This window comes from Salvia hispanica, chromosome 4 (genome assembly GCF_023119035.1).
Source record: "Salvia hispanica cultivar TCC Black 2014 chromosome 4, UniMelb_Shisp_WGS_1.0, whole genome shotgun sequence".
NCBI classification, from domain to species: Eukaryota; Viridiplantae; Streptophyta; class Magnoliopsida; order Lamiales; family Lamiaceae; genus Salvia; species Salvia hispanica.
The window spans coordinates 9551898-9571052 of NC_062968.1; the positions used below are offsets into that span (position 1 = coordinate 9551898).

At 33.0% G+C, this 19155-nt stretch overlaps 2 protein-coding genes across 4 annotated transcripts; one reads left to right on the forward strand and one right to left on the reverse strand.

The window, feature by feature from the left end:
* Window positions 1-1123: 1123 nt before the first annotated feature.
* On the forward strand, window positions 1124-5682 carry LOC125222421 (probable LRR receptor-like serine/threonine-protein kinase At1g63430). 3 transcript variants are annotated; one of them, XM_048125014.1, is made up of 14 exons: window positions 1124-1541; window positions 1824-1962; window positions 2083-2154; window positions 2240-2383; window positions 2487-2633; window positions 3076-3192; window positions 3521-3585; window positions 3755-3816; window positions 3931-4009; window positions 4152-4357; window positions 4458-4590; window positions 4685-4842; window positions 4920-5135; window positions 5217-5682. In XM_048125014.1, the coding sequence occupies exons 1-14, from the start codon at window positions 1448-1450 to the stop codon at window positions 5460-5462; spliced, it is 1878 nt and encodes a 625-aa protein (XP_047980971.1). In that variant the 5' UTR covers window positions 1124-1447; the 3' UTR covers window positions 5463-5682. The 3 variants fall into 3 exon arrangements, with proteins under 3 accessions (XP_047980971.1, XP_047980970.1, XP_047980969.1); XM_048125013.1 differs by having other exon boundaries at window positions 3755-3787; window positions 3890-4009; XM_048125012.1 differs by having other exon boundaries at window positions 3755-4009.
* Window positions 5683-5795: 113 nt separating this feature from the next.
* LOC125222422 (glutathione S-transferase T1-like) lies at window positions 5796-7912 on the reverse strand. Its single transcript, XM_048125015.1, has 7 exons — window positions 7777-7912; window positions 7594-7667; window positions 7447-7507; window positions 7147-7200; window positions 6920-6999; window positions 6370-6575; window positions 5796-6248 (listed from the first exon to the last, which is right to left on the reverse strand). Exons 1-7 carry the CDS (start codon window positions 7839-7841, stop codon window positions 6054-6056), a joined length of 735 nt encoding a protein of 244 aa, XP_047980972.1. The 5' UTR covers window positions 7842-7912; the 3' UTR covers window positions 5796-6053.
* Between the last annotated feature and the right edge of the window lie 11243 nt (window positions 7913-19155).

Here is a 19155-nt window from a genome sequence, read left to right on the forward strand (position 1 = left end):
TATTTAAAATAAAAATAATACTATCTCCGTCATTAAGTACTTTAGAGCATTTTTTTGGGACGAGATTTTAAAAAATTGATGTGTTAAAGGTTAAAATGGAGAGAGTAAAATAAAGGAGAGAAAAAAGTAAGAGAATGAAGAGAGAGTAAAGTACTCCCTCCGTTCCATAGTAATAGAGTTAATTTTTCCATTTTAGTACGTTCCATAGTAATAAAGTCATTTCCCTTGTTAGTAAAAGTTAACATATTTTTCCACACTTATTTTTACTCTCTCTTACTTTTTTCTCTCTTGATCTCTCTACCTTTTTCATTTTCTACTTTATTCTCCCTTTATTTAACTCACCTAAAACAATTTTTCTTAATCTTCGTGTCGAAAAGAAACGTCTCCATTACTATGGAATGGAGGGAGTATGAGAGAGGATAAAGTTTTTGACCAAAAAGGAAATGACTCAACTACCTTGGACAACCTAAAAAGAAATATGACTCAAATACCTTAGGATGAATGAAGTACTTCCTCCATCCCATAATAGATGTCACAATTTCCTTTTTAATTTGTCCCGCAAAAGATGTCGCATTTTCTTTTTTTGGAAATCACATTAACATAAATATATTATTTTCTCTTTCCACTTAACACTTAAAACAACATCTCTTAAAATCCATGCAATTATCTAAGTGTGCCATCTAATATCGACGGAAGAAATATCAATTTTTTTCTATTTATTTTATTCCATCTCCATTTTACTAATAAAATAAAATGAATAGATAAAATTCTCATGCTAATAGGAGGAAAAAAAGAATAGAGTACGCCCTCCGTTTCATAGTAATGTAGACATTTCTTTTTGGCACGGAGATTAAGAAAAATTGTGTTAGGTGAATTAAGTAAAGGAGAGTGAAGTTGGAAATGAAAAAGATAGAGAGACGAAGAGAGAATAAAGTAAGAGAGAGTAAAGTAAGTATGAAAAAATGTGTTATTTTTACTTAAAAAGAAAATAACTCTATTACAGTGGAAAGTACAAAATGACAAAATGACTCTATACAGAGGGGATAGTAAATCGGTCATTATCACAATCTGTACTTTTTCTTTATTCACCAAACATTAAATTAAACAAACCGCAGGCATTTCGGTGAAGAAAATAGTGCAATAGACAATCCAGAGTTCACTGTCCAACTTCAACACTTCGCTGAATGCGGCTGTGTTTTAATTCTATACGAACTTCACATTCTCATTCGCCCTTGTTGCTGATTTTAATTCCAGATTCCTCCCTCTCTTTTTTTCTCCGCGTAGAATAAAGATAGAATCTTGGTTTCTTCTTGTCTTCTCTTTTAGTATTTCTCTAAATTCTGTGCACATTTGGCCTGGTCTGTTCTTCAACAGCCCAGCCCACTTCTTCTACGCTGGCTTTTGTCACGAACATAAGTGTGTGTTGTGTTGTGTATAATCAGCTTCAATGATGAGATGGTCTATTTCATGTGGAGTTGGACTTCTTTTTTTATGTTTTGGACTCTTTCTCGCTGACTGCGCCACATTCCCCCAAAATGAAGGTTAATTCTTGATCTAATTTGATCAACAGATCTTGATTCTTGATTGAACTGCTATGTATAGTACTCCATTTATTCAATTACTTTTTGACTCCTGGAAAATAAAATTGGGATATTGATTGATTTTTCTGAAGAAATGTGGGTTATTATTTGATTTGTATTGATAGATCTTGGGTTGTAGTTGTTCTTAGATAATATAATGAGTTTGTTAGAGTGTGGTAGCAGCTGAGCTGAATAATGCAGTGAATATTTTATGCCTTACATTATAATTATGGGAATGTTCAGTTGAAGCTTTGAATTCCTTCAAGAGAGAGATTTTGGAGGATCCCTCACATGTATTGTCGAATTGGAACTTTCTTGACTCCGATCCTTGTGGTTGGCCTTTCATTGCTTGCTCCGTTGGTGGAGATCATGTGATAAAGCTGTAAGTTTTTCTGCCCAAATGATCGGTTTATAGTGTTGGTGTAGATAATTATAGGAAACATGATAAGTAATCGTAGTGCACAGCATAACTTGCCATTTATGGGGCTACTCGGGTTTGCAGTAATGTTTCTGGAAAGTCTTTGAAGGGGTTTATTACACCTGACTTGTACCAGCTCTCGGGTTTGCAAGAATTGTAAGCTCTTATTTTCTCAAAATGTAGAATATTAGCTATTGTGGCTAATATATAGGCTGATTGTATGTATCTCGCTCATGGGCAGAATTTTGCATGGAAATTTGTTGATTGGTGCAATTCCTAAGGAAATAGGCATGCTGAAAAACCTCAAGGTTTTGGACTTGGGTTCGAATCAGCTAACAGGAGCAATTCCGCCTGAGTTTGGGAACATAAGCAGCATCGTGAAAATGTTAGTGAAATATGGCTGCTGACATCAGTGTATCTGTGGTGTTCTTCCTCTGTTTCATGGCCTTTATTTTTCTCTTAGCATTGACCATCTTCCATTTATACAGAAATCTTCAATCTAATGGATTGGTGGGGAAGTTGCCTCCTGAACTTGGGAACTTGGAATATCTTGAGGAGCTTAGACTGGATAGGAATAAGCTTGGAGGAATTCTGCCTGCTACTAGTTCAGATTCTATCTCGGATACACGTGGAATGTAAGAATAAAGCTCCTTTATGTGCCTGTGATTCTCTTTACTAATCTGTCTTGCAATACCTGGTTAAAGTGCTCGCATGAATTGGCAGATTCTCTACTTTTAAGATGTGCTCGTGCTAATTAGGGCATGTATGCATATGTTATCTAATACGATGGCAATATTATTTCTCTGAGAGATGAAAATTGAAAATGCAACTTCTTAGGTATTGACATAGTTCATTTAAATATGTTTATATGGTTGTCCAAAATTGTCTTTAAACTAAACTCGAGCAACTCATTTCTGAGGTTGGGAGAATGATGCCTGACCAGTAACTTATGTCTCAATTTGTTAGTTGGTTCACTGTATTTACTTTCAATAGCATTCTATCTGATAATTTGTTTTGTCGTTACACATAAATACTACTAACTCAGATAACAATTCACCTAACATATAACTATATTAGGCCTTCATCAAACAGCCGGCTCACTGGATTTTGTCGATCCTCCAAACTAATAGTAGCCGACTTCTCATTCAATTTTTTGGTTGGAATCATACCTAAATGCTTGGGATATCTTCCTAGGTATGTTAGCAACTTTATTGCCTTTCTCTTCAGTTTTCATCTATTTTACTCTCTCCATCTCAAGGATGATGACCCCTTTCTTGGACAGCTCTACATAGATTTTATGCAGTGTTTTTTTTTTTTTTTTTTTTTTTTTTTTTTTTGTGTTAGTTGGAGAAAGAATAAAGTAGAGATAATATTGATTTCATTTTTAGAAATGAGTCATCTTTGTTGGGACTTGGGAGAAACCAAAAAAAATAAAGTGGGTCATCTTCGTTGGGATTGGAAGGAGCATTATTTATTTACTTTTTTGTTCAATGTACTTAAGAATCTAATATATTTATCATAGGACAAGTTTCCAGGGAAATTGCCTTCAAGACAAAGACGTGAAGCAACGATCTCCTGCACTATGTGGTAGGTAACCCAGCTTTATACCGTTTCTAAGCACATGCTTGTCTCATAGTTGTAAAACATAAATCATAGTAATTTTCATCAATTGTTAAAAGCTTATGTTACGTATATTGTTTAACTTGGTTAAATCATGCAAGGAGTACTGACGCTAATAATGGAAAATTTTCTATAGCGGGTGGTGCGCAACCTGCGAAAGGCCATTCAGGTAACCCAAAGCACCTGCCTACAGCAGAGGTAGCAAAGAGCCAAACTAATAAATCAAAACCTTTGTGGCTTTTGGCTCTTGAAATTGGTACTGGAACTATAGTAGGCGTGCTCTTTGTCATTGCTCTTTTCGTGGCCTCCCAGAAGTGGAAGAAGAGACACTCTGTCATGATCCCGTGGAAGAAGTCTCTGAGTGCTAAGGACAACATTTCAATTTATATAGGTTGGTTTTCTGCGAATCTGACTTGCAGCGATTGAAATTTTATTCCCTCAGTGACCAATAAGTGAACTATATAGGTCAGTTTTAGCTTAGGAGAAATTTTATTTATCAACTGTCAATCTCCTACAATGAAAGGCTTATGCAGATTCTGAGGAACTGAAGGATGTAGTAAGGTACAAGAGACAGGAACTTGAAATAGCCTGTGAAGATTTCAGCAACATCATCGGCTCGTCTCCGGATAGCTTAGTATATAAAGGCACTATGAAAGGTGGGCCAGAGATTGCTGTGATATCCCTTTGCATTAAAGAAGATCAGTGGTCAGGCGACCTCGAGCTTTCTTTTCAGAAAGAGGTTCTGTTTTATCATAAGTACATTTGCTTAGGGCTCTTTGTCAAATCTATGAGATTTTCTTTCTGCAAATATGCTTAAAGACTAATATTACATGATTCAGGTGGCCGGGTTGGCAAGATTGAATCACGAGAATGTGGGTAAATTGCTTGGCTATTGCATGGAAAGCAAGCCGTTTACAAGGATGCTGGTTTTTGATTATGCATCAAATGGAACACTTTATGAGCACCTTCATTGTATGTAATCTTTCTTTTTGTCTTTTCTCGATTTGGAAGCTCATCGTTGTTTAGTTATAACAGCTGAAATCAGATACTTTCTGATTAATTGTAGATGGAGAAGCCTGCCAATTCTCGTGGACTCGGCGCATGAGGATTCTTATCGGCATTGCCCGTGGTTTAAAGTATCTTCACACTGAACTCGACCCGCCATTTACAATATCTAATATGAATTCCAGTTCCATCTATCTGACTGATGAATTTTCTCCCAAGGTAAGGCTAGATAAATTGTCAATAATCGCATTAAAAGATACAAAGTTCTTAGTAGATAGTCTCATCTCCTTCTGCAGCTGGTTGATTTTGAGTGCTGGAAGACAGTCCTTTCCAGATCAGAGAAAAGCTCGGGCACCATTAGCAACGAGGGTGCAGTTTGTATTCTCCCAAATAATTTGGAAGGGCGTCATCTTGATATCCAGGGAAACGTATATGCATTCGGGATTCTGTTACTTGAAATTGTCAGTGGGAGGCCTCCATATTGCGAAGATAAAGGATGCTTGGTGGAATGGGTACATGCCTCTTTGGCTCGTCTCACTTGAAATTCGTTGTCTCAGTTTTCTAAAGGAAGCACCTTTGCCTTGTATATGCAGGCTAAGGAGTATCTGGATTCGCCTGAAGTGATTTCGCAAGTAGTGGATCCTGAGCTGAAGCATTTCAGAAACGAGGATCTGAAAGTGGTGTGTGACGTTGTGAACCTATGCATCGGTCCCAGCACGAGCACGAGGACGTCCATGGTGGAGCTGTGTATGATGTTGGAGAGTGGCGTCGACACATCTGTAGCTGCTGAGATGAAGGCGTCTTCTCTGGCTTGGGCTGAGCTTGCACTTTCTTCGTAGTGAGTCTTGGTTGATAGTGTAAATACAAATTACTGTATTTTTCGAGTTGCAGCAGCATATCTCCTTGAGGTGCCTGAGTTCTTGTAAATGCTTCATATATTATTATTTTTATTTGGAGATAACTAAAGTTTTGGTTCACTGTGGACTCCTTGAAGCAAAGCCTCCTCCCTCTGAATGATCATGATTTGAAATTATGAGCAAATGGAGTTTTGTGTTTTTATTCTTTTAGGTTTGAAAGAGTTTTGCTGGAAGCTCATAAAGTTATGTTACAAAGCTCATGAAGTTATGTTTGACTTGGAAATTTGGCCACAAATTATTGTTTTATGTTCGTGCTTCAGTTGGCTAAAAACTTACATACAAGTAGTATTTCTTTTACAAAGGGAAGTCATATATATACCAACACAGCAAGGATCTCATGTCACACATTGGGAAATTCCTGATATAACCAAAACAACTCTGGAGTCAATTACAATAGAAAACATCCTCTTCCTTATATGGGTAATTTCTCTTCTTTTTCAACTTGAGTGGTGTCACATGGCTTCCCGGACGCAGCACACCTCTCATCTTCGAGTCCACTTCTTCATGGTGGTTTTACAACTTAGAGGGCAGCACATTTTGGCTCGTCTCGCCTATTGCTTTCTTAGATTGCAGCTTCTCTTTAACTTTGAGGAGGACTGAATGAACTTGGTCAAAATGAGGACTCGTTGCATTCTTCGTATCAGCAACCCACTTCATGACTCTTTTGTGGGGACCCAAGATTCGTTCTCGATCTTTTTCATCCACAAGCTGTATTATTATAATAAATAGCAGCAACACAACATGATATTACCATGTCGAACACAAAACTGCTATCTATACTCTAGTCTCTCTGAGAACTTGAACACGTAGAAAAACATAATATCATTACCTCAAGCTGCATGATCTCGCATACTAAACTGAGATCTGCAATAGAAGGTTGGGTGCTTCCAAGTAAGAAACGCCCTCTTCCTTTAAGCCAGAAAGATTCGATCTTTCCAAGAGATGCTGAAAGGAGTTTCTCGCTTTTAGCTGCTGCTTCAGGATTCAGAGGCAACCCGAGTGCAGGTCCAAGTGTCGAATTGAGTACATATCCAGCTGAAAGTGGAAACACAAGCATTTCAACAAGTTAGCCGGCCCTGATAGGAACCAACCAGCATAGCATCAACGGTTGGCTTAACTACTTAGTTTAGAGCTATTTAATACTTATTGAAGGGCTATTCAGGATTGATGCTAATACAAATTCTTTCTTGGTTATGGTTTAACAATTTGATGAGCCTAGACATGATAACCGAAAACCACTTATTATGCACGTCCAAGTTCCTTGATTGGGAAAGTATTAGCATGATACAATAAGAAATCATTTCTTGATGCTTCTACATAAACGATGGCAACAGAAACATGGTAAAACATAGACAGACAACAGAGATCAGTATAAACACCTGCACCACTACGCAAATTCGAGTGATGCCAATCCAGCACAGAGTGAATTTTCGCTCTTAAGAACAGGTCGGCAGGGTACCTAGAATGACCAAGAGTTGGGTTACAAAATACGAAACGTCACGAAGAAGTGACAACAAATAAAGTCTACATTAACCAAGATAGGATCTCTAGACACAATCTTATTCATGTACCAGAAATATGTAAAAATCATGGGAATTGGAAGTACCAATGATCAGCGATTCCAGGAAACGAACAAGCCAAATATATCAGAATCGCATGACTGCAAAACACAACAAAAAATGTGTGTGTGAATAGTCCAGAATACTTGAAATCTCCTCACATTTTTTAAACACAGTTGCAGTTTGTTAATGAGTTCTTGATGCTTACAAAATTACATAATTTAATAAACATTAAATTTACAGCATGGATTTGCTGCACAAAAGCAAAATGTTGTAACAAATAGATCAATAACACAAACCATAGATAGACCATTCTTATAAATGAAAAAAGAAGAAGAAAGAATCACCTCTCAAAAAGCTTGAATCTTCCATCCACTATAGCAGGGACTTTTTTCATGGGGTTTATTTCTTTAACAGAAAAAAAAATATAAAAGTGAAAATAGTCAGACAAAAATCTATCGCAGATAAAATTGAGTTGGGGGATATGATTTGACCTTGAAATTGAGGAGATAAATGCTGGCGTTTGGAGAGGTCGATTCTAACCTCCTCAAAATCTATGCCATTTACTCTTCAACAAACAGTTTATCAGCTTATCAGTTCTTTTATCAATCGAACTAAATAAAAAAGATCAAGATTGAATTTTTAAAGAAGGTGAGTATAGTAGAAGGAGAATTTACTTGCAGAAAATGATAATTGCGCGGCTAGGTTGTGACATACGATCTGCAAATACCGTGAGCGTCATTTTCTTGCTCTTCCTTCTTGCCTTTCCTTCTATATCAATTCAATTAGTCTGCCAAATAGAATGTATTTTCCAAAAGGGAAATGCTACGTGGCCATATTATGGCCAGCCATAAACTGGTTAAGTAGCATAAAAAAACCGGTTTATTTAAATTTTTTGATTTAGTAATTGTTGATTTTACTTGTATACCCTTTTCATAATTGGAAGAGAAATTGACAGACTTTTCTCTTCTTCTCCCCCTCTTAATATTATTCTCCCGCCAGCATTTCCACGAAATGGAGCCAATTTTATTTTCATAATGATTTGCGCACAAAATCCCTAATTTACAATAACTAATTTATCGTATGAGTTTAGCTTCACGACAAGTCTAGCAAATAAGTGTTGATTTTTTATGAGTACTAGTATTAACATCCGTGCTATGCTCCCGAGTCATGTAATTTTCACTTAATGAATACAAATTCTATATAATTCACTAATATCAATATGCATGTGTTATAAAAAATACTTTTACCTTTTCAGTCTCACTCTAAGTAGAGCATTTTCTATTCGATGTTTTTCATTTTATTTCATGACTTAGGGGTCGTAGAAAATACATTTGATCTACAATATCGGTATATTTTATTTTATTTCATTCGCAATTTCCTCAATTTTTTTGAATCTACGCAAAAATTGGATTTTTAGTACAATTTGTCATTGTAATGTTGGATTGTGTATTGGACAAAATTTCGTTGTATTTGCACAAATTTCATTGTATATTTAGTAAACTTCTCCTTTTCCTTTAATTTTTTCGAGATCTGCACAAAAATTAGATTTTTTTTGTTAACCACCAGCTTTTAGTCCTCCATTGAGTTTGGAGGGCTTAATATATAACCTTCCTTGTTCTTCTCTATTCAACATAGTACAATGTTTCTTTCCATTTCACTTCAAATATAGTCATAAAAATGGTTTTGGAACTGGTGTTTATAAAAGATCACAACTCCTGGACATTACTCTTTTACAAATTTGGTTAATGAGCAAATGTCTGTTTATTTTCTGTTTTTTTGCGGCATTGGAGCTAATGTCCGGTAGCTGAGATGGTGAGATATTCAGTTCCAATAGGTGAGTGCTCATACTTTGCATTCATTTTGCTTTCCTCTCGCCTACTATTCTTTTCACTGTAACACCAAAACATTTCGAAATTCGGAGGAAAGCACTAATCAAACTAAAGAAGAATGAGACGATCATTAAAACACCACTGAATTAGTCTTATAATATTTGGCTTCTTGACTTGAATTTTCTGTTTGTATCTTCCCTCTCAGGTCAAGACAATCATTCACAAATTGAGCTGGGGAGGGGCTTCAGCACATGCCAACAAATTTTTCTTTTCTTATTTTCTATTGTTAAATTTTTTAAAAATTTCAATATACAATTTTCAGCCCTTCCTAAATCAGTGCTATTAAAGACTAAATTATTCGAGATTGAATGATGGAAGGGGTTGAAATGAATTTCTGCTTAAAAAATATGGAGGCAAATGAAGAAATAAAAATAGCTGTCATGGTTTTAGGGAAGAAGATGACCCAATTCCCAAGAAATAAATAGTATATACGTAATAAAAATTTTATGTGATGAATTACCAAATTTGCTTTTTATAGTACATAATATTTAATTTTGTATGTGAGATAGTAGTTCATTTAACTAAAATTCATATAAAACGTTAATTATTTTTTCACTTTTTTCTTTATTTTTGATTAAGTGATTGAATTATTTCAAGTCTCAACTCTTTTTATTTATTTTTTTCATTTCAGTTCAATTAAGCAAATATTTATGTTTTGACAAATTCTAATATTACAGTATTAGTATATACTAAGCATAAAAATATAAAAGTAAATATGATGGGGTGAATGTTAGAATTTTGTGATTTAAGTTTAATATGTTTGGGCTAGAGTTTGTAATGCTAGGATTAGAGTTTGACATTTCAGGTCGGATAATTTGAAGTCTCAAGTAATATTTATTAGCTTTTACAATGTTTTTGTAAGACAACATTTTGATTTAATTAATTGAAATTTTAATATTTCTGTCTATTACTTCTTACGTCCCATAGAAATAGACCATTTAGGATTACCACAAATTTTAATATATAATTGGTAAAATAAATGAGAAAGAAAAAACTGATAATTTTTATAATTAAATGAGTAAGCTGATAAAAACTTTTATTAATATATATTTTGCTTGTTTATTTGATTTGTTATGATCTTGTCATTATATCTATCTTGTTTGTAATATTAGATTTTAAGTACACTTAATTTATTTAATCAAATACTAATATCATTAAAAGGTTTGGTTTAGAATAAATCACTAACTGAATTTCGTAATATTAAACCACAAGCATATTAAAAATATAATTTATTTAAATAACATGAGTAATATTTATTAAGATTTCTCTAATAAATGCTCTTATTATCCAAATTGTTCGATGAGAATAGTTCACTTTAATTTATCTATTTTTTGTTATATTAGATCTTAAGTAGTACTATATTCAAAAAAAAATTATTTAAATAAAATACTAATAATGCTATTAGAATTTCCCCAGTAAATCAAAAAGTTGGACGAAAATAAATCATTAACTTAATTTGAGTATTTGACTATAAAGCACATTAAAAATCACTATACATTTTTTAATATCTTCAATTTTATAATTATAAATTTGACATTTTTAGTTATGTTCCGTTGAATAAACTAATATAGGAATAATATGGAGAGAGATAAAGTAAATGGAAGAGGGGGAAAAATAAATGGGAGAGAGGGAAAAATAAAAAATCAGGCGCTATTTTGTGGGAAGAGTAAAAAGAGGCGGTAGTTTCATCATAAGGACAAAGAAGTAAATTTAATTATGATTGAACCAGAAATAACATGTAAACCGATTTTCTTTCTAAAAAACCAGATTTTGATTTTTTTAACCATTGGTTAATATGTAGTTGTTCAGTTTTTTTATGAGTCCGAAATTGCCTTGTAAAGCATAAACCAAAATTATATAAGGTATGAGTCAAAGAATTATAAAATGTGATCAACCAAAAATTCATTAAACTGGGCGGCAAAGATGGGGTCCACAAAAACTGGGGCTTTATATTTGTACAGATTTCTGGTCAACAATTTCTCAAAAATTGGGACTCATGGCTGCAGCAGAGCATATTGTATGAGTATTTCTCAAAGCAATACACAAGATAAAGCCAATAATTTGAAGAAAAACTTAGTCTCAAACAAAACTAAGACCTGACGTCTCCTACGTGGGACCTTTTCCGTTTTCAGCTGGATCTTTAAAGTTTAAACCGAACAGATTTCGGCTTCCTTTCCGAATGACATAACTGGGTGTATCAATTGAATCAATTTCTATTGCTTGAGGAGATAACAACACGAAGTTTGCTGACAATATGTCTATTTGTGACCAAAAATCAATAGAGAGAAGCTGTTTGATTGTTTTTGAAGAATCGAGATTGCAGATATGGCGTATAGCATTGGAAACTAGAAGCAGGAGGAAGAAGATGTATTGGGAGTTGGGCCCATACTTACTATTCTCTCTTCCCAACTACTGCAAAAATTGTTTTAATTATTTCAATTTTAACAGCTTACGGCATACTCTAATAAGTACACGTAAAATTTACATTTACAAATAACATAGTAATCTAAAGTATAATAAGAACATAAATAAACATGAGTTATGGCATAAGTTCAAAAATAATGTTAATAGACCTTATAACATTAACAGTTTATATTTTACTATAATTAAGAAAAAACTGATTAATTATATAAGGTAAAAATTTGTTACTAACTTTTAATAAGCATTAATTATATAAGACTTTTTATTCATGGAATTTATAATTTTACCTTAAAATTTCAAACCGAAACATGTTGTTTGAGGCAAGTTGTAATTCTCAAGCCACGTATTTTGACACCGCTTTTGAGTAGGAAAAAAGTTTCCAACGACGATGATATTCTCGACGACATTGTTACTTTAGTGTGGATAATGCAACGACGGTAATAATTAAAATTTTACTGATTTGAAAAATAACAACAAAGATCATCATATAATCAAACAAATACATAAATTTTAAAATCAAATTATTCAATCGAATATAAATTGGTTTGGTATTTAATTAAAGAATAAGACACAACTAAATTATTCAATTGAGCTGAGAAACAATTGAACAATTCAATACTGTTTAGATTCACTCGATTATAAGATTTAATAAACAATCCAACTAAACTTGAGTTAATTGAATATAGTACTATCAATTGAAGCATTGAACAATTCAATAGTGCTTCGATTCACTTGATTATAAGATGTAACTATATTATTCAATTAAATAGTTGATTGAACATAGAATCAATTGAGCCATTTAAAAGTACTTAGATTCACTTAATTGTAAAATGTAACTAACAATTCAATCAAACTTAGAGTTAACTAAACATAGAATCAATTAAGCAATTCAATAATACTTAGATTCACTTTTTTATAAGATGTAATTATAGAATTTAATTGAGCAATTGAATAGTGCTTAGATTCACTTCGAATTGTTCATTTGAATCTAACATTTACCCTAATTGCCCAACCATAACTGAAAATAAAATATAAAAGGTATATGAATCAATTTGATTCACTCCAGAATTTTTATTAATACTATTACTCAATTTAATTGAGTCTTAGAGCAAATCGAACAATCAATAGTGTTTAGATTCAATTATATATTATATGTGAATTTTAGGTTAAGTTGGATACTTTATTCTTTTTTAAATTTAAATTAAAGTTATACATTAATCGCTATTCAATTGTTCATTTGTATCTAAAATTCACATTAATTGTTCAATTAAATTTAAATAATAGAATACAAAAAGTAGTAGATTGATTTGTTCAATTATCATTTTCATTAGAATTGACTTTCTTTAATTGAGTTTATTAATACACTTATCGTATAAATTTTTCTTTTTAAAATTTATAACTAAGATTCATTATAGTATAATTTAAATTTATAAATAGATTTGTTAATCTATAATTTGATTTTATAATATTAAGAAAGTAAAATGTTACTACTAAAATGGCATTTGTCGTACCATCAGTCCATCACTAACATGTACAGTACTAAAATCTTACAAGAGATGATAGATTACACTCTCATTAAGTAAAGTAATAAAAGAGTAATTAATGCATCTAAATTTGAAATTTGAAAGAGGCTGAATTCTCAATAATCGATGGAGGGAAACAATGAACTTTGCACAAATTCTGGTTTTTCCCATGAACTTTCAAATTAGTACCATAAATCATGAATTTTCATATCTGTTTGGTATTTCCCCAACCCGACCCGAACCCTATTTTTCCGGTAACCTTATGCCAGCGTGTACAATCGGAAAATCTATGTGGACTCCATTTGAAACGACGTCGTTCCACCTCCAAATCTATAATTGAAATTTTTTTTTATATATTATTTCACAGCATCGTTTGTATCTCACCTTCGCAAATTTTCGTTCTCTGAATCTGCAATTAACCTCTCAATTGCAACTTTTATCAGGGATCTTCGTCGATTTCGGACTCCATTTGGGTAATCTCGACTGTACACTTGAATAGTTTTCAATTTTTGTGAATTTCTTGTTCTTTTCTTCGAATTAATTTTCAAAATCAAAACCTTTGCTTTCTTCAAATCAACAATGGAGGCTGCTCAGATTGTGTTCCATGCTCTACACGTTTTTTAACTGTTGTTTGGGACAAGTTTCTGCTTAGAATTGTTTGTTGGTGTAACTTGGTTTATTGCCTGAATAATCATTTTGTGCTCCATAAGTATGCTTTCTGTAAGTAGACATTTCTAACGAAAAGTTACTAAATGGATTCAAAATGCATTTTATTTGTGAAAGAAGGTTGCCGATTTCACCATTTCAAATATTTACATAAATTGTTTCTATATCTTAACTGCATTTTCCAATTGTAGTTGCTTGTATTGATTATGGTAGCTCTAATGCCACTGCTGCTGCTACATAAAAAAGAAGGAGCTGGTTTTTATGGTTCTTGGTTGTATCTCATTTTTCCAACAAATATTTATGAAATTTGTTTACTTTATTGCCAGAAAGGTTGCAGCAAATGAATCGAATGAAAGTGATGAAGAGTCAAAAGGAAGCATTATGGTATGATGTGCTTCCTTGAGATATAATACTGCTTGCTAGCACTTGCAGGGAAAAAAGACGAGGACGGGGACGTGCCAGCAAAACTGCAGAGAGAGAAATCCTAAGACACGAGATTGAGCAACTTGTGTTCGTTTCAATTTATCCTACAGAAGGGACCTGTTACTATCCATCTTATTTGTCTCAAAATAAAATGTATCATTCCTTGGGGTTCTAATTTGACCTCAGAAATTTTTTTCATTGTAAATTCTGAATCATATTCCGAAGAAATGCAGATATTCTATTAAAATCGCCTTTTGTTGGGTTTCTCTATCAGTGTATATAATTCATTCACATTCATGTCCATCTTGTACTTGTAAAGATCTGTATTTCTTAGTTGTATTTATGTCCTAAGTTATGGTGAGCATCATGTTTCTACAACAGAATACTCAGTTTGGCCTCAACTACACTGCATTGAAACTATGATTGCTTGCCTAAAGAGTAAAGAGAACACACAGCAGTCATCTTTTCTCCCTAACACAAAAGCATTCAAATACAACCAATGTCATCTTGACCATAACAAAAGTTTTATATTGTCTCCACAACCAAATGTGTTCAATTCAGGGCAATACATCAAAATATGATCATTGAACATACATGTTCAAAGCTAACAAAATATCCCATCAAAAACCAAATGTTTTTTCTCAAACTTGACTCTGTTGTGTTGCTAAACCAGATTGTGCTTCACCAGGTAGTACTTGTGCTTGTCGAACTTTTCGAGGCCGTCCTCTCTTTCCCTAATAAGAAGCAATATGAATATATTAAAATCAAACTCAAGTTCATAACACAAACTGCTCTATGAACAAACTGATCCATACATCAATAAACTAACCTTCTCTTTAGTTGGCTTTGGAACAAGATCGTTTTTGCATGATCTACTGTTGTGCCCTTGTTGAAGGCATTTTTGACAGGTCATAACACATATTTTGCGAAGCTTGTGTGGTCTCTTTGGATCAATTTCCATTGGGTCTTTTTTCCTCATTTTTTTTGGTCGACCCGGCATCTTCTTCACATGAGGTGGCATGATACGGTAGCCTTGTGCTACACCCCACATCTTGTCACCATTCAAAGGTGGAATGCCATATGCATAAGCCATTTTGTACTTCTCCACAGTGAAGTAGTCACTCACATAAGACTCAACCTTTTCGTTCAAGAAATTAATTACTGAACATGCATGCACACAAGGGATTCCAGTAATATCCCAAACTCTACACTCACAAGACCTTGAGGCTGGTGTTACCACAAACCTATTTTCATTTAAGCTCACTTCAAACTTACCACCCAATGCAGGCATAGTAACACAATATCGACTATTATACCTCAACTTCTCTACTTTTTTCCTGATTCTAGGACACAAGACATCAGTTTTCACACGTGCCTCATTCAATTTCTCATAATGCATCTTCATGAGTGAAGTTCTAATGTCTTCTAACATGTGTATGAGATGTTTACCTCTTGGAATCAAGACATACTTGTTAAAGCTTTCACACATATTATTCAAGATGGAATCACAACTCTGCATAGGAGTAATAAAAGCCTTACAAAATCTTGTGATGTTTCTTTCCATCAAATGAATATAAGCTTCAACATCTTCCTGTTCAAGTTCTTGGCATGCCTCATTGTATTGTTCCATGTAAGTACTCCTTACAATTTTCCAGAAAATGCTCTTTAGTTCTGGGCCTTTTGAGCCCTTGTGTGTCTTCTTCCAATTGCTATAAACATGCCTTGCACAATTTCTATGCTCGGCCATAGGAATAAAAGCCTTAACTGCATTCTCCAGCCCCTATAATTATAATAGAAATCAGTAACTACATCAATAAATTAGATTAATCAATAAAAAAAAAACAGTACATACCTAAAAAAAACAGTACATACCTTTTGTTGGTCACTAATGATGGTGATTCCAACACCTTCTCCAAGATTCAACTCTTGAGCCATTATACCTATGAACCATTTCCAGTTAACTTCGTTTTCCACTTGAACAACCGCCCATGCTATTGGGAACATTTGGTTGTTCCCATCACTTCCAATTGCTGAAAGTAATACACTGGTACTATGTACGAGACATGGATAATGAGATAAAGAATTAGAGCAAGAGTAATAAAATTTAGAAATATAGTAAGTTAGTAACAACATCGAAAAAAAAAATATTAAAAAACAGATTTTTATAATAAAGAGTGCTATTCAAATTGATTTTACTAATAATATATCTATGTATTTTATGGAATTAATGAATAATTTTCTTCTATTCTAGATTTTTAAAATAAAAATGATATGATTAAAACTGATTTCTAAATAATATTATGTAAAATATTTATATATTCATGGAATTAAAGAGATAGGGGTAATTTATATTGTTAAAGAATGAAAATCATTTAATTGTAATTAAAAAAAAATATACGAAATTAATAGCTACGTATAAGATTAAAAATTACTAGAGAAAATTAACATGAAAAGTTCTTTATGGTATAAACTAAAATTATTAGCTATAAGATTATGGTAGCAAACAATTCCTAGAGAAATTACCAAAAATGCATAAAATTAATAAAATAAAAAAATGCTAGAACTGGGATTCAGACCCAGATTAGTTGAAATGATGCACCTCAGCACCTGTAATTCAAACCAACTCAGCTACTAACTCAATTATTATTTTTTTTATACATATATTATATATACTAATAAGTCGAATGGGTGAGGGCCCAAGGGGCCCCCTGGCCCCACCATGGCTCCGCCACTGATAACACTATTAGAAAATTCTCCACATTTTTCTTCAATTAAATTATTTCTTATACTTTCATATTACTAGCTCTATCCTTGGAAAATAGAATCTTTTAAAACGACATGAGTTTTAATACAACAATGGTAAAGTAATAGAGAAAAATTGGAAATAAGAGAGATAAAGAGAAAAAATATTAGAAGTAGTGTTAGTGGATTGTGGGGTCCACGTTCTAAAATAGAAAGTTTAGAAAGTTTCTATTTTTTAAGGGACGACCCAAATGAAAATAATTTCCATATTAAGGGACGAAGATAGTATAAATTATTTTTTTAAAACTTATATATTTCAAAATTTAAAAGTTTTGAGGTGTTAGATCATTACCAATGGAAGGGCCGATCGAGAGGCCTTGCGATCGGCCCTCTATTGCGAGGAATGAGCTGATCAAAGGCCCCTCCCATATGGCCGTTGGAACGGCCTTGGCCGATGATCGGCCACCCATTGCGGGGATAAGGCCGATCATTTATATTTTTTATTCCATATTTTTTACTATAATTACCCATTCCATTGTTTCCATATCTCACACCAACATCTTTATCTTCTCTCATTTTAAATTTGCAACTCGTTGTATTTTTTTTTTCTAATATTGTAATACCATTTAGATTTGCGTATATATTTTTGTATTTTAATTTATTTAATTTAATAACATATTAAATATAGAAGTGTGAAAAAATTAAAGCAAAATAGTGATAACGTGGAAATAAAATAGAAAGTGAAATAGGTCCTGAGATAAACACTTCCATTATAGGAAAATAGACCCTTATATAAAATGTTGATGTAGAAAAACAAAAGAAGGACCTTTTTGGAGGGCCTTCCATCGCTAATGCTTGAAATTGTCACACAAGATATTTAAGTAGGAACTCTTTTTATGAAAACATCAATGCTCTCTTTGTTGAATAAATGCTTACATGAATTTGAATATTTTACAAACAATAGGGATATTATTTAAATAATAACCACATATTATATGCTAACTATGGCCGAATTTGAACCTCAAGATTTTAAAATCTAACGTCTACACAATAGACACGTGACTTCCATGTTTTTAAAGAATATATGCATACGTAGCATAACAGTATGAATTTATAAATAGTTTAACGCGAGTCTGTAAAATATTCAAAATGAATCTATATTCATTGAAAAAGGAATTCGTGGATATTTAGTACAGTATATTTTTCAGAATGAAGAATATGTATGCAAATTCAGCATGAATCTATATACGCAAATTCAAATTCATTTTGAACAGATTTAACCTGGGCCAACAAAATTGCAGATTTAACTATCAATACGTGGTTTTAGTTAAACATTTAAGGAGTGTATTCATTTTAACACGACCCACAAACTATATTGTGAATATTGCATACTAGTTGCTGAGTTATGATCAAAGTAGATGGAAAAACTCAAGTCTAAAGAGGTAGAAATGAGATGTGCAGCTCCAGAGCTTCAGGAATCTGGTTGTTTAGTTTAGATTAAATCTCAGCCGTCAGATTCAATTAGCCGTTGGATCTAGTTAGGGTATAAAATGTATGTTTAGCTGATTCTGTTAGCAGTTGAAACATTTTTTCCTCTTTCATTTTTCCATCTTCTTCCATATAGATTGCTTCAAGCTACTGTAATCAATCCAAGATTGGATTTCGTTTTCTAGTGCAAAGTAACACAGTTTCCTTTTGCATTCATCATTGGCTTTCGATTGTGTTTCTCAAATTCAGCAACATATATGATAGAACCCTAGTTGAGTAGTTAGGGCATTTCCACCAAAACCAAGAATGAGAATAATTTGTTTATTATTTCTCATGAATCAAAATACTAGAGAATTCTACTCTCTCTGGCCCATTAGAAATGAAATGTTTTCCTTTTTAGTTTGTCCCATTGAAAATGAAACGTTTCTTAAAATGAAAATATCTCTATCTCTACCTTTTCATCTCTATTACTTTACTCTCTCTTCATTAACTCACAAAACAACACTACATAAAAATCTGTGTCGATTTCTAAATGTTGCATATTTAATGGGACGAAGGGAGTATAATTTATAGAATTCTAAACCCTAAACATATTTTGCTAAGCAAGCAAGATAAATAAATAAAAAAATTTATAAAAGATATGCAAAATCAAATACAATTAAAAGATACGTTGGAGATTAAGAGAGATATCTTGGGCGTGATTTAGATTGCTCGAGGACCCTATCACTATATTCACATTAAATACAATCGAGGTTGATATGAGTAGCATTTTTAGGGGGTGTTCGGTTGGCAAGACTAAATCTCATAAATAAATATGTATCATGTTTGGTTCATAAGATTGACCCCCTCAACTTAATCCTAGATGGATAATCTTATGACAATTAGTCATAGCCTCCCCCCT